General features: G+C 44.5%; 1 protein-coding gene across 2 annotated transcripts; it reads left to right on the forward strand.

Annotated features, from left to right (window-relative positions):
* The first annotated feature begins 613 nt into the window (after nucleotides 1–613).
* LOC137881198 (transcriptional repressor CTCF-like) lies at nucleotides 614–15,833 on the forward strand. Of its 2 annotated transcripts, XM_068723005.1 has the most exons (17): nucleotides 614–922; nucleotides 3,081–3,231; nucleotides 4,807–4,984; nucleotides 5,128–5,267; nucleotides 5,434–5,550; nucleotides 5,653–5,832; nucleotides 6,349–6,561; nucleotides 6,714–6,876; nucleotides 7,605–7,775; nucleotides 7,898–8,031; nucleotides 8,313–8,433; nucleotides 8,845–8,994; nucleotides 9,122–9,282; nucleotides 11,521–11,703; nucleotides 11,799–11,931; nucleotides 12,034–12,285; nucleotides 13,031–15,833. In XM_068723005.1, the coding sequence occupies exons 2-17, from the start codon at nucleotides 3,199–3,201 to the stop codon at nucleotides 13,279–13,281; spliced, it is 2,580 nt and encodes an 859-aa protein (XP_068579106.1). In that variant the 5' UTR covers nucleotides 614–922; nucleotides 3,081–3,198; the 3' UTR covers nucleotides 13,282–15,833. The 2 variants fall into 2 exon arrangements, with proteins under 2 accessions (XP_068579106.1, XP_068579107.1); XM_068723006.1 differs by lacking the exon at nucleotides 3,081–3,231.
* The last annotated feature ends 268 nt before the right edge of the window (nucleotides 15,834–16,101 follow it).

The following is a 16,101-nucleotide window of genomic DNA, read 5'->3' on the forward strand; positions in this document are numbered from 1 at the left end:
TTATACAGTGAGCTGCTCACTCTCTCTCTCTCTCTCTCTCTCTCACACACGCACACGCGCGCGCGCGCGCGCAAATAACATCAATACTCAGTCGTAGAAGTGCCCTGTGCGTCCTCCAGGTTAGGGGGATTCAGATCAGTCAGACACTTGTTTTAGGTGAGGGCATCAGCAGACTTGACCTCTTCTGAAACTGTGATGAGACAGCAGCTGTAACAGCGTACGGTTCTCATGAAACAGAGCACAGAATACCTCAGCTCAGACGTGCAGGTACATTTAGGAGGACCATGAGCCGTCATTGGTGCGTTGATTAATAATTGATGGACATAACTGATTGTACACTCAACCCTTTTAAAGGCAGTCTATTCATATTTCTGTGCACTTTTTGGTTTCCTGGTCATGCTTTCACTTTAATTTTGGGCAAACATGCACTGTGACTGATAGATGTTACTTTATGGTACACAGTAAGTCAACTGCTACAGTATTAACCACAACTTGATACTGTGCATTAAACAGATGCACTCAGGTCACTTTAAATACATTGTTTTATTTGAAATGAACTCATATCTTACAACGTTTGTACTTGTTATGCCTAATTCCAATGTAGCCTTTGACATATCTCCGAGAGTCCTGAGAGAAGCATCGATCCTAACATTGTGATGAATGAGCTTCAATGTATCCAACGGGGCGCCCCTCCTGGCCAATCAGGGGCTCTACAGCAGCTTCGACACCACCCCCCAGCGGCCGCACAGGCGCACTGAGCTCACAACTGCCATTTTGTGGCAGAGGCTACTCTGCTAAAGCGAGAGAGGGATTAAAACAAACTGCGAAGAAGCCTGCATTTCTCACCAGCGTGTTAAACTTTGTAGCACAGGCTCTCTGTTTTCGGTCGAGTTAAACGGGGAGGGAAACACAGAAAAAAGAGGTAAAGTATCACTACTTTTCTGATAAGGGGGGAGTTTGCAGGATCTTTAATCGGCCTCTAGGTGTCACGATGGGGCTCTGGGTCCGGCAGCTCGTCGGAGAGTGTTTGTCTCCCTCTATCGTTATCGAAAACCCCGTCAAAATACGTTTAAATAACCCAAGTAGTCATAAATGTACACACAACCCGCTGTATTTTACACGCATCTGTCAGAATATCGTCGATGATAACTTACGAATACTTCGACGATTTGGTTGGAGAGTTTAGGCCGAGGCGTCCATTTTCTCGCTTCTTTGTTTCCCGTCTTTACAGCCTTGACGACATGGAAACTGGCGGGTTTAAGTTATCGCCCTTAGCAAACGTTAGCTTGTTAGCATTAGCTAATATACGCCAGGTGTGACACACACATTCACATCCCTAAATGTACGATGACATTACTACGGGCGTGCACGCAAACAGCCGCGTAGTATGTTATGATACTCGAGTGACTCCACGTTGTAGCATGTTTTATACTAACTTAAACCAATGTTGCGACTCACGTTAGCCCACAGCTAGCGTTAGCTAGGTTTGCACAGAAGCTAGGCCCTTCTCCCGTCGTAGCGTTACGTTTGACTGTTGAAAGTGCTGCAATCCCAACAAGAAACCACATTAAAACATCGATTTAGTATATCGTTTAACCGAGCTGGTGGTCGCATCTGTCCTTACTTTTACTGAAATTTAAGTCGGTTCAAAACGCCTTTCTGGTTGCGCAGTAAATACGCGGAGAGTTCTGCTCGGGCCAGCGAAGAGAATGACGAGGCATTCGAGTAAAACTGAGATCACAGCGGCCACCGGTTCTCTTAAGACCAAGCACACGACGCGTGTTTCCACCGAAACCAGCCCTCTTCCACGGTCAAATATCGCATTTCTGTTCCCTTTTCCGTGACGGTGCTGTGGTCGGATTTGGCAGTTGTTGTTGCACCCGCTGCCCGCTTGTCTCTCTATTCTAAGCCCACCTTGAGCATTACAGATGTATGTTATAGCAGAGAGCTCCCTCTACGATTCGGCTTGGAGAGCTACAAAAATACCGCTATAGAAAAGCCGGGCAAGGGGGCGACGGCTCAGTGCCGTCGCCTTGTTGTGGTAAATGTGTTGCAAAGCATCTATGAAGGCCTTTACAAGAGCCTTCTCGGCTTCCACCATTAAGTACCATTAAGACAAGTGAACACGGTAACGTGCAAACAAGCAGATGTTCTCACAAACACGGCCATACAGCTGCTCCACTTCAGTACTGCTGTACAGTTTACATTCACAGTCGTTTGTGTACAGTCGGTTAAGACCAGAATGCAGCTGTGGTATTTAAAACAAATGAGTTGACTACTTTCCGAGTTTATGTCATTAGTTACTGTGGTTGTTAAAGAAAATAGTCACATTATCCAAAATATAAGTCATGTTGCTGTTTTTGGCATATAGTGGTAAATGAGGCAGTCATGGTCAAAGAGTTCAATCGTTGTTTTGTTAAATTGTACACAGTTGAGACACAGAGCAATTATTGGACCACTGTGAATGTGTGGCAATTCAGCACAGACCAAAATCATATATATGATTTAGAGCTTGTGAAATGTTCAGACATGATTTCAAGGCCTGTGGTTAATCAATATTTATAAACCCTAGGGCAAAAAAAAAAAGCTCAGCTTTAAAGATTCTTATCTTGTACGAAACCTTCGAAAAACAGCTTTTGTGAGTCTTTGTGACCAAGATACATACAAAGAGGAACGTTTAACAGTCGAACACTGCTCTCTCTATTGCAATGTCTTGTTACTTATCAGACAAGTGTAGAGCCTTCCACAGTGTTTATGTCATGTCCCACACTGTTTATGAAACTACTTTCAGCAGTTGAAGAAAAAGCATCGGTGCTGAGTGTCGCACCGTTTTCTGCTTTGAACTGACAAAAACAGTTTGTTTGGGCATAACCTGTTCTACGTGTTTGCATGAATTCCTCATGCCGTTTTCCCCTCCCGGGTTTACAAATGGTGTTATTCAACCACAGGCTTTCAAATTATTTTGAACAGTTAACATTGTCAGAGGTGTGTAGGCTGTTAAAGTCATTGTGTCTGTGCGTTCAGGAAACATCTGGGTGTATCAGTGCAGCTGTGTAACATTTCCCTCTTCCCTCCTTCAGGTTGACAGGGACAGTCAGGTAGCAGACAGGCATTTGGTTCAGCAAAGCTCAGCAGCAAAGCAAAGGGGAGAGCAGCTGTATCACAACCCTGCATGCTGCAGCCCGGCCTACAGAAAGCATGAAAACAGTTAATTTATCGTTGCTATTCCAGGTAACACTAGTAGTGTTCAGTGGCAACGTATTTACAACAATGGGCTGTTTGAAACATGTCACACTCAAACACCTTTTTTTCAGCAGTAGATTCAAGGCAGTTGCACATAGAGCAGAACTAAGCTCTGTCGGTTTTGCATTTAACTCCTGACAATAAACCACACTCAGCAGCATTACTTGCTGGTAATGTATCACTCTTTCCCCGGAATTCAGGATTTGATTCATGAACAGAATGATTCTAGTCACATAATGGTGTGTGTACAAATCATATTGCAATTCTTTCATATCTATTAGATGAAAATACACTAGCCAATGATTGAGATTGTTTTGATGCGCTCTTTTTCATAACATACTATTAGCAGTTCTGTCCTTACATAAGAGTATTAGAGCTGAAACAATTAGTTTATTAACATTTTGATAATTAATCATTTAAGCAGAAAGCATTTCCAGTTCCAGCTTCTCAATTGTGACTATATGCTGTTTTTTTTAACCCTCTGAACCCCAAAACCTGCAGGCGGGATGGAGAAGAATGTTTTCTTTAAACAATCTCCTAAGCTAAATGGACTCTACTTGTGTTTCTCTTTTCTAGTCTTAGGACCACTCAAAGCACTATATGTCATCATTCAACCATTCATTCACTGATGACAGGGGCTACCATGCAAAGTGCCGCTTGTTCATCAGGACTATGTAATCATTAACACCCATTCACATACTGCGGGAGCAATTTGGGTTTAAGTGTCTTGCCCAAGGACACATCAATGTGGACTAGCGGAGCCGAGGATCGATCCTCTGATTGAAGGACGACCCTGCTCTACCACTGAGCTACAGTCGCCCAGCTACACCGTTTATCACAGCCAGAAGCTGTGAAAGTAGTCATACTCGTCAGATTTTCATCCGATTTTTGTCATGTGTGACTAACGCTTCCGTCAGAGAAAGCAGCCGAAACGAAGCTCAAATTGTGATATTTCATCAACAACATCTCTGATGTCTCATTTAGAATCTCGCCACAAATAAACCCGTTTGCTTTAACTAGACGCTCCACAAGCGCCTCGGGGAAGCCATGATTATCTCGGCTGAGACCAACACCGGTGTGACAGGAGCAAAAAAACGGTTCAGTGGGTTAATACTTTGTCATAGTAAATTGAATATCATGGTCGTTTGGTCAGACCACACTAGAAGTAGGGCTACGACCATCGTCAGAAACAATCTCAGGTTCCTGAGGGTTTTTGAATTTGAGTTAAATTGCAAATGTTTAACCCTTCTCAGCACCGACATGAACCAGACAGATAAAGTCAACGGTCAGCTCCATGTTGGGAGTTTGTCACGTTGGTTTACAGTCTTGTGTGATGAAAGGGTCTGAAGGTTTTTATTGTGATAAGATGAGGTAGTTTTCTCTCCAGTGCTGTGTTTTTGTTTTTTTACCCTAATCAGGTATCTGTTTCATGGTGAGTTGCAGGTAAATGGTGTAAGACTGAACCCCACTGTAATAGAGCAAACATGTTTCCAGTTGATGGCTTCAAAAGCCAGAAAATGGTGGAATACACTGCTAGATCATTTTTGTTTCCACATATTTCAGTTCCTACCCAGCATGGACGGAGGGCCAACAGAGGGTGTAGGGGTGGTGGAGGACTCGCACAAAGACTTCCCCTCCATCCAGGCCGTTCACAGCCAGGATGCCATGGTGGCTGACCTCCTCCAGCAAGCTGCAGAAGCCGGGGGCGTGGTGGAGGGACAAGCAGGAGGCCTGGAACAAGGTTCTTACTAATTGCACATGAAATGGTCCCGCATGTAAAAAGAGCACAGAGGGGTAGATTTCCAGTGAAAGTAGAAATGATTATTGCAAGTTTCTGTGGAAAATGTGGTTAAATGTTGTATTCCCCGCAATGTTGTGTTTCAGGTCACGGGGACGCAATGGTAGCAGCCGCTCGGCAGCAGCTGATGGATGCTGGGGTGGGGGTTGGTGTGGACGGTGGAGCCGGGGTTGAAATGATGGTTATGGACTCACTGGATCCCACCCTGTTGCAGATGAAGACTGAGGTAAGCTCACTGTCAAGAGCTTTGCGTTTTATGTCCAGACCTGGCAGCCAAAGCAGGAAGCAGGCCTGGTCTCTAAAGAAAGATTGTTTGGATGTCACTCTCAGCTTGAACTGTCCCTGCTGGAGTATGTAGCTCTGCCCAACATTAAAATGGAGTTGATTTGCAGGTGATAGATGCTACAGTGGGCGGATCAACGACCATGGGTGTCGTCGGAGGGGTGGCGGGTGCCGCTCACCAAGCAACTGTAACAACCGTGGACCAGACTCAAATCATCACTCTACAGGTAGGCGCTCCTCTGGAGCCATTGCACGTGATAGAACCCTCCAGTTCTTTCCTCTTGTATCGCTGTCTGGTGGGTGCTGACCTCGGGTCCCCTCGTTCTTAGGTGGTGAACATGGAGGAGCAGGCGGCTCTGGGTCTCGGGGAGCTCCAGCTGGTCCAGGTGCCGGTCTCTGCCACTACTGTGGAGGCCCTGCAGCAAGGCACCTTTGTAGACACCACTGCTATGCCAAAGGACGGAGACCCGGTCATCTGCCACACCCTGCCGCTGCCGGAGGGCTTTCAGGTAAACAGACAGACGATCAATTAATCAATTGATACAAATAGGGATGCATCGATACCACTTTTTTCACTGCAAGTACTTAGTACTTAATGATGCTATTACAATTCTAACAATTAGAATCTAACAAGTCGAGATGTTAATTAACCGTTTGAATATTAGAAGATCAAAAAGCAGGCTCCTACTGTCCGCATGTCAAGTGTCCTTGAGTGAGACGCTTCACAGCAGCTTCTACAGCTGAGGAGGAGTTAAACATAGAGGTGACATGCATGTACCTGTGTGTTTATGATGACTATACGTTTTTTTTTACCTCAGTCCCCAGCAGGAGGATTGTGACACTTGAACTACTGGTGTATTAGTAAAGATTGTCGGTGTGCAGTCACACATGTTCAAATTAAAATTACAGGAATTAATGTTTTTATTTAACTGACTTATTCTGGTTGCCTTTAAAATACCAACACATTTTTTGCAACTGTGACTTGTGTTAGGGGTGAATTGACAATGAATGCATTTGATGTGTAGGTGGTTAAGGTTGGAGCTAACGGGGAGGTGGAGACAGTGGAGCAGGAGGAGGGAGGAGAAACCCACCCTATAGAGGAGGAAGATGAGGAGGTGGGGAACCAGCTGCTGGACGAAGTGGAGGAGGAGCCCATTCAGCCTCTGAATGACGACCCGACCTGGGCTAAAGACCCAGACTATCAGCCCCCATGTGGAGCATTTAAGAAGACCAAGAAGGCAAGATAGCTGTGTGGTATCAGTCTCTTTGTTGTCGGGGATGTGACACTCTTCTCTGTATATGAACTGGATTTTTTTACCACATGCTAAAAGCTGTTACTTTTAACTGTCATCAGCTTAACATGAAGTGTGATGGCTCGCTGTTTGTCCAGGGTAAGAAGAGTCGTCTGCGTTACGCTGAAGGAGATAAGGACATGGATGTCAGTGTCTATGACTTTGAAGAGGAACAGCAGGAGGGCCTTCTGTCTGAGGTCAATGCTGAGAAAGTGGTGGGAAATATGAAACCACCCAAACCCACCAAGATCAAGAAGAAAGGTGAGACACTGCTGTTTGCTGGACTGAGGGCGTAATGGACACAACACTATTTTGATTTTGATTGGCTCCTCTGAGTTGGTTTGGCTTACAGCCACGGTTGTCTTGTTCCACTCATAAAGATTTGAAATGTTTTTTAAACTGCCATATGAACCACATTTGCTACTTACCACTGGATTCTACCCACCACTCTTAACCATAGTAATCATAGGTAGCTCTTCTATACTCTGTCACAGTAAGAGAACATGTTCACAGTGCTCACTGCACACCCACAATGCATTGCAATTCATGTGTTAGTTCAGATCTCATTTAGCTGCTCTATCACAACCGATATTCCTCCTGGGGTCCACTTGAAAATGTCATACTCAGTGACAATACGAGTGAATACCACTTAAAACAAAGATTAACACTGTTACCTATGTTAGCACTGTTGCCGTCATTATCGCTGTTTGCACCCTTAGCTGCTAGCCGCCAGTTTAGACATCTCCGTATTCAGTTTGAGTTGTAGCTGTAGTGGTTTTGGGCCAATCACACGTCACATTATCTGAAGAACTCTTGCTGTGATTGCCATAAAACCGTTACAAGAAGTTTTCATACTACTTAGTGCTGGGTTACTTCGGTCGATACCATAAAAGAATCCAGTACAGATACCCAACCCTAGGTAACGCTGGGTGATGGTTCAAACGCTGTCATGTAATGAGAGGTCCGTGTCTGTCATTGCTGTGTGTCAGGAGTGAAGAAGACGTTTCAGTGTGAGCTGTGTAGCTACACGTGCCCTCGCCGCTCCAACCTGGACAGACACATGAAGAGCCACACAGATGAGAGACCTCACAAATGTCACCTGTGTGGAAGAGCCTTCAGGACGGTCACCCTGCTCAGAAACCATCTCAACACACACACTGGTATGCGCTACCACACGTCTTCATAAAAACAGTCGGAGTAGTTTTAAGAGAACAGTGGTTGAGTTTTTCAATACCATGCAGCAAGGAAAGCTGACACGTGTCTTTGTTTTCAATGTACGCAGGAACTCGTCCGCACAAGTGCACAGACTGCGATATGGCTTTTGTGACTAGTGGAGAGTTGGTCCGTCATCGTCGCTACAAACACACACATGAGAAACCCTTCAAATGCTCCATGTGTGACTACGCCAGTGTGGAGGTAAACCCAGCTTCTGTCTGCTTGTGTTTTTGTGTGACGTTTTCAACGTGCAGTGTATTACATTTTAGTGCCTGCCCAGTATATACACTTTGATACTGCTAACTAGAGAGAACTTAAGTTATTCAGAGCAACTCAACAGAATAGCTTACACTTGTTTGTAACACTCTGCTATTAGCTGAGCCAATTTGCTGGATGACTCCAGGCAGAGCGGATTCAAATATCACTTTGTCATATAATGGCAGGTTGATTTTGAAATGTGTTTGTGTGTGGATGTTGTGTAGGTGAGCAAACTAAAGCGTCACATTCGTTCCCACACCGGTGAGCGTCCATTCCAGTGCAGTCTTTGCAGCTACGCCAGCAGAGACACATACAAGCTGAAGAGACACATGAGGACACATTCAGGTAAAATTGACACCTTTACTTCTGTTCTCCACTTTTAAAGCTGTCGAGGAGGAACAGGTGGCCGTTTTTAGAGATAGAGGACCAGTATTGTTTTTAAAATATTTCATATGAAAGAGGTTATGTTTAGCTCCCCTACAAAAGAATGTGTCCCAATCAAATCATTTGACAACATTTTGAAAAACTCCATTAGTTATCAACTACAGAACTATACTTTACTTTAAGCAATACTGATGGATACAGGATTGTTAAAATCTATACTTTTGGGGTAATTCATAAATTGTGTGTCATACCTCCTGCATATTGTTCCCTCTTCGGGTTCTTTTGTATTCTTTTAATGTTCTGTTAGATGATAAACTTGACTTATAGCATTGAACAATGATACACCTGTCTACATCTCAATTCTCTTCTCAGGAGAGAAACCGTACGAGTGCTACATCTGCCACGCCCGATTCACCCAGAGTGGAACCATGAAGATGCACATTCTGCAGAAACACACAGAGAACGTGGCCAAATTCCACTGTCCACACTGTGACACTGTCATCGCACGCAAGAGCGACTTGGGTAATACCCCCACTCACTCACACTCACACACACAGTGTAAATTTAGCAGACAGACGAGATGGTTTACTTTGCCATGTTGTTTTATTCCCTCACTGTGTTTTCTTTTGTCGTCTGTGTGCTCCTCCAGGTGTCCACCTTCGTAAGCAGCACTCATTCATTGAGACTGGAAAGAAGTGTCGTTACTGCGACGCCGTTTTCCACGAGCGCTACGCCCTGATCCAGCACCAGAAGTCCCATAAGAACGAGAAGAGGTTCAAATGCGACATGTGTGACTACTGTTGCCGCCAGGTGTGTACATACAAATATCTTTGTGGAGTCATGTGTTGGCTTACCATTTCATTTGACTGTCAGGTATCACTCACACAATCCAGTACCAGAGATATTAAATTCTGGACCAAAACGATGGACAGACATTGCCGTCCACAGGACATTACCGCTACCATGGCTTTAAAAGAAATAGATTTTGAATGGATGTACAGTCCCCTCCAAAACTAGACAACTAAAGATGAATATGAGACAAGAGATTAGCATTCAAGCTTTTATTTCTAGATCTGTTCAGCAACCTAATACATAGCACCTTTTGTAAAGGGACACCCAATATTCAGGTGAGCAAAAGTGTATGAACAGATGGACTCAAAATAGATGAAAGTGCTTCATTCTTAATATTTAGCTGCAAATTCTTTGCTTTCAAAAACTGCATCAAGTCTGCACGCCAAAAATCACCAAACTTCTGTGATGCTTTTCCAGTCTTTAACCACAGCCCTTCAGTTGTTTGTTTTGAGCATCCTCTTCAGTAAGTAAAGTGCACGCTCAATCAGGGTTACGTCTGGAGATTGACTCGGCTGGTCTAAAACCTTCCAGCTCCCCCCCCCCCCCCCCCCCCCCCCCCGATGAACTCCCATGGTTGTTTAGGCAGTGTGTTTTGGGTCTTTGTAGTGCTGCATGATGAAGAATCTCCCAATCAGTTACGATGCATTTGTCTTTAAATGGCAGCCAGGGTATTTCTGTAGACTTCTGAGTTCATTCTGCTGCTACCATCGTGTGTTACCTCATAGAAGTAGATCAGTGAGTCCGTCCCAGAAGCAGCCGTGACGTTACCTCCTCAGCGTTTCACAGGTGACCATGGCTAAGTGGAGAGCAGGGCCGCCTTTCAATCAGAGGGTCGGTGGTTCGATCCCCGGCTCCTGCTCCTTGAGCTGTGCCTACGGTAGACAGATATTGAATTGTAAGTCGCTTTGGATAACAGCGTCTGCTAAATGACTGTAATGTAATGAGCTTGTGTGTTTGGATCATGATCCTTTCCATCACTTTGGTCTCATCTCTGTCTCATTAGTCCATAAAACTTTGTCCCAGAACCTTTTTTTTCTTTTCTTTGTCAGAACCTGTTTTTAGTCTTATTGCTGACGAATGGTTTGCATCTTCTGCTGTAGTCTCCGCAGGGCTCCAGGCTGTGGTTGTATATGTGACCATTTTTCCGAGCACGCGAGTTACAAATTCACATGATCACATTTCTGCGAGTGTACGATGATCATTATGCAGCGGAGACATCGGACACCGTCTATTACATCTCCGCCTCGATCTCAAAAGTCAACTTGAGTGTTGAGCTGTTGCGATCACGGAGGGAGGGTCGAGCGTCGTTACAGGCTTGTGCTCGCGGTACCTAATTAGTGCACTGATATGACATGCATGCACCTTGTTTTTACATGCGCGGCTTGAGACTAATTTAAATGCTATACGGTGTACAGCTGGTGTACGTAGCAGTGGAAAACCTAACAAAACTATCCATTTACCTGTTACCATGTTGGTAAATGTACGGCTGATGTTTTCCTTGGTCTACTGGTTCGACATCTGTTGTATATACAAGTGTATAAAAGTGGTTTCTTTCTTCTTCAGGACATTCCAAATGGTTGTACTGGCTATGGCCAATGTTTGTTCTGATTGATAACAATAATAATAATAATAATAATAATAATGCATTTTATGTGTAACGCACTTTTCATTCAGAGAATCTCAGAGTGCCACAGAGCCAATATATAGTAAAAACATAGTTAAAACAAACTATGATAAAAAAACTAGTAAACATAAGCATAATAGAAAACAGTAAATGAACAGAAACACAAAATAAATAGCTGACAGTGATTTAGCACGAGGTCAGAAACGCCTTCCTGAATAAAAAGCTTAAAAGAGTGTGAGGAGTAGGACTTAGTAGTCACTCCGGAATGAGACAAGTGTAGTGAGTGTAGAATGGGTGTTATGTGTTCATATTTCTGGACTCATGTTACTCCTTCTCTCAGCTCACATAGCCCACTCACTTTAAAAATAAATGGGTTCAGAAATATGGTTTCATCTTCTAAGTTGCTTAACAGATCTAGACGCAAATACCTGGAAATAGAAGCTGCTGATGTCTTGTCTCATATTCATCTTTTGACATTTGGCCTCACCGTTCCAATGGTTCCGGAAGGAACTGTGTGGCACTGTCTGTGTACCTGTGTTTTCTAACTGTGTCTCGCATGCTGCTGGGTCCAGGAGCGCCACATGGTCATGCACCGTCGAACTCACACTGGAGAGAAACCATACGCCTGCAGCCAGTGCGAGAAGACCTTCAGACAGAAGCAGCTGCTGGACATGCACTTCAAACGCTACCACGACCCCAACTTTGTCCCCACCGCCTTCGTCTGCCCCAAGTGTAGCAAGACCTTCACTCGCAGGGTAACGCCACTCTTTCTCCCTGTCACGCACCTGAGGTGCTAATGAGTAACCCGTTATAAAAGTCAAACAGACTCTTTAACAGTGTGTTCTTGTAGAACACCATGGCTCGCCACTCGGAGAACTGCACTGGTGAGGTGGAGGATACTGAGAATGGAGCCCCACCCCCGAAGAAAGGGAGGAGAGGAAGAAAAAGGAAGATGAGGAGCAGGAGAGATGAGGATGACAGCGGTGAGAATTTGATATTGTATGCAAGCGTGGGAGAGGTGCTATGTTTGCTCTGGTCTGATCAGTTGACCTGATGTCCGTCTCTGTTGTTTCTCTGTGACGCAGAGGAGGAGGATCATGCTGAATTGGATGATGAGGAGGAGGAAGGTGAAGGTGACGGTGAGGAAGAGGCATCACTGCTACAGGAAGAGGAGGAGCCAGAAAGCATGGAACTGGACCAGGCCCCTGCCGCCATCCCAGTACCGGCTCCCGACGAGCCACCGGTCAAGAGGAAACGAGGCCGACCCCCAAAGAACGCACCCAAGCCTCCAACACCCTGCAAGTCAGCCAGGGTGGCCGCCAAGGCAGCTGCTTCTGGTGAGAACACGGACGGGATTTATTAGACCAGTTGATGTGGAGCACAGGTTGTTTTTAGTTAATGTAATATTTAAGTACTGTAAATGCACATGCACCACAGCTAATATACATTCCTAAGTCAGTCATGGTCAACCTGCTGACTGGAAGTATCAAGTTAAGCCCTATCTGTTGGATAAAAAGCCGAAATGAAGAAACCCATCATGAATCATGGGGTGACCGTGGCTAAGTGGAGAGCAGGGTCGCCTTTCAATCAGAGGGTAGGTGGTTCGATTCCCGGCTCCTGTTCTTCTAGTCTCATGTCAATGTGTCCTTGAGCAAGACACTTAACCTCAAACATTGCTCCTGTAGCTGCGTCTACGGTGTGTAGATAGATACTGAATTGTAAATCGCTTTGGATAAAAGCGTCTGCTAAATGACCGTAATGTACTGTAATCAGGAATAGCACCTGTCACACCAAACGAGGTGAGAATTTTTCGTGTGAGTAGATTACATACAAAGTCAATGCAAAGACGCAAGTAAACGCAAAGTTATAATCTTTCAACTCAGGCGAGAAATCTGCGTGTCGCCGTCTTTGATAAAGCCTCTCAGCGTTGAGATGCTCCTCCTGTCATCGTATCTACGATACCTCGTATTAGTAGAGACCGGACCAAACTGTGTGTAAACCATATGGTACAAACAATGAAAAAGACGGGTTGCATGTGCCACCTGCCACTTTGTCATTGACATTATCTGTTGTGTTGTGCAGCTGCTGCCATCATTCAGGTGGAGGATGAGAGCACCGGAGCAGTGGAGAACATCATCGTGAAGAAGGAGGACGGCGACACCTCTGCAGCGACACCTCTGGAGCAGGGAGTGGCCCTGACCGTGGAGGGGGTGGAGCTAGACGGGGAGGGGGTGGAGACTGTGGAGCTGCCCGTGAACGAGGAAACGGCAACCGCCGCCGCCGCCAACGGAGATCTGACGCCAGAGATGATCCTCAGCATGATGGACCGGTGAACTCGCCACACAGCCACACGTGTAGCCGGACTATGAGTACAAACTGGCGAACACGCATCAACATTTCCACATCCTTGGCCTTCTCCTCATGTACCATCTCATCTGTGTGAGCTTTTAACGGCAGCCATTTTGCCCCCATTGAAGTGGCTGCAAAAAAAAGATGGCGGCAGCAAAAACGACCATGCACAAAGAAGGGAAGCCACATGTAAATATTTACACACACTAAGTTCAGATCCATGTCCATCAACTGCATACCGATGATTGTGGGTCTCACACACACACACACACACACACACACACACATACACACACACACACGCACACCATAGCAGATCCCACGTTATATACAGATATCGTCCAAGCTCATAACAGACTTTCTCTCTGCTCTTAATGCTGTTTTCAGTTTGAATGTCTTCTGAATGAATCATTGTGTATTTTGCTACTTGTTTCTACCCAAAGCCACATCCTGTGTCAGTCTCTACCCACACACAGCTCCTCTACATGTCGCTCTGCCAAAAGGAGACATTATCTGATCTACCTTCACTTTTTACTTGCTTGCTCTTCTTGCGACTAACCCGATTTTGCAAATTCCAAGCCTTTATATGTGTATATATAGATATAAATGTAGTTTTTCCTAATGAAAGCTAGTATATGGTACATGACTTTGAGATACCACCACTCTCAGCCGTCTGTATATCTTTTCTGTGATCTTCCTCCTCGGCCTGTTGAAACACATGGTCCGCATGGTGGCGTTTGTACACTGATGTAAGTGATCAGAGTTTATTCACGAGCAGATACATTTTAATGAACAGAAGCCAGTGAGAAGTGACATCCAGCAGCCGACCTGGTTCTAATGGAAACTTCCCTCCGTCAGCTCCTCCTCCCTCACCGATGGAACATATTAGTCATCCATCGTTAACATGTTGAAGGAGGTAGTTTGTCACATAAACTGAACCATCGTTGCTGGTTAGAGGAAATGCAGATGATCCTGATTCAGTTGGTGAAATGTTGTTCTATAGTTGTGATTTTGAACATTCCAAATACTCCAATTAACATGGAATTATGTCAATGCATCTGAGTTCTGGGCCGACTCCAACAAGGTTCTACAAGGTTCTACCAGCCGCTCTCTGATTTCTCCTTTTAAATCTATTCACGTCACAGTTCATAGTGGTTTTGGAACTAGGAATGCACGATATTGATTGATGATACCGATAACCGATAATGTCGCTTTTTTGTTGTTGAAAATAAGGTCATAAAGCACTTAAGTCAATAAAAGCAATTTAGCTTTTTACTGTCCGCTGATCATTTATTGGCTATATTGTTATTATTGGAGTAATGCATAATACTATTCATTTGCCCTTGCTGGATGATAATTTATCGCCATTTTATATATATATATATATATATATATATATATATATATATATATATATATATATATATATATATATATATATACTTACTACTCAAATGGTCCACACACACACACACACACACACACACACAATCAGTGATCATCAACTGTGGCAGGTGGTTTGCATGTAAACGCATTATAAAGCCTTTTCTTTTTTTGATTGATGGTGCTCCTTTTTTAATATTTTGAAAAGGCTGATTTGAAAGGGACATTATTGAGCTTTTCATTTCCACGGTAAACATGCTGGTGCTCCATGTCCTTCTGCAGATGAGCCCCTCTCAACTGTCCACTAATCTGAACCGCTCGTAGCCGTTGAACTGCTTTCATTTCTGGCCCATCTACAGTTTCCTCTGCGGTTGGTTCAGTACAGTGGTGACACACAAGCCTGGTCTCTTTGTTCTCCTGAACGCTTTCAGTGAGGTTAGCGTCACCTCTAGAGAACAACAGGGGTGTTGAGTATCTGCTGAGAGACTCTTCTAAAAGCTTCTGTAACATGTGTGTAATAACAAAAGGTTTTACTAAATATGTGACTTAAAGTAATCGAGAAGGATTTCCCCCGTCTCAGGCCTGGACTCAGGCTTTCCCTTGTTTTCCATTTGTAGCTGATACGGAGGAATGTTCTCTCCAAATCATCTGATCCCTGATGTACAAAAGCTCAGGCTTCAGGTCTCCTGGAGGAATCAAGATTAGAACAAAAAACATCATTCTGAAGAGGTTATGCTGTTTTTTTTTTTTGTGGCATTTTTGTCATTGTTGTTTAGATTGAACCACTTCCATCAGTTCGATGGCCACTGTCTGTACAGAAGCGTGGACACAGAGGGACACGAGGAAATCACTGATATCAAATGGACACTTCAGTAAGATGTGCTGCTGTGGTCTGAGATCTCATTCTGTAAAACAAGGAAGACCAAAGGCTCTGTCGTCAACCGATCATGTTGTTGTTCTGCAGGCGGACGGATGGATGTTTGACTGTTCTCATAGCGACAGCATTGCTTTTTGTTTGCACATTGCTCGTTTTGTTTTTGGCAGAAGAATTCAGAGAGAATGGTTTTGAAGATCAGGAACACAGAAGAAACCTTTGTCATGTTGGAAGATGACACACTGTACAGCTGATGACAAATAAAATCCTCCTAATGGACCTGTGACTGCTGCTCTTCTTTTCCAGGTCAACACACACACTCACACACACACCTACTTATAATTTGTGTTTGATAAAGGTGATCCATCACCTGCTGTCTGCAGGACACCAGATGTTGCTGCGTCAGTGTTTATGCACTGCAGGCTTCAGGTTTACACGTCACATCTGTGTGAGCTGCATACTGGACCATGATTGGCTTCCAAGATAGTCATGTCACACAGGACACATGTGAACAAGGGAAATGGTAAATGGAGTTCTGACCACTCAA

The sequence above is a fragment of the Cebidichthys violaceus genome, unplaced genomic scaffold, assembly GCF_023349555.1.
Source record: "Cebidichthys violaceus isolate CVI_PGR_0920_01 unplaced genomic scaffold, fCebVio1.0.p SCAF_3, whole genome shotgun sequence".
Taxonomy (NCBI): Eukaryota; Metazoa; Chordata; class Actinopteri; order Perciformes; family Stichaeidae; genus Cebidichthys; species Cebidichthys violaceus.

Coding starts and splice junctions, on each gene's coding strand:
- LOC137881198 (XM_068723005.1), top strand. CDS start 3,199: ATGAAAACAGTTAATTTATCGTTGCTATTCCAG. Junction 6,877..7,604: donor CACCAAGATCAAGAAGAAAG/GTGAGACACTGC, acceptor GCTGTGTGTCAG/GAGTGAAGAAGACGTTTCAG. Junction 12,286..13,030: donor CGCCAAGGCAGCTGCTTCTG/GTGAGAACACGG, acceptor TGTGTTGTGCAG/CTGCTGCCATCATTCAGGTG.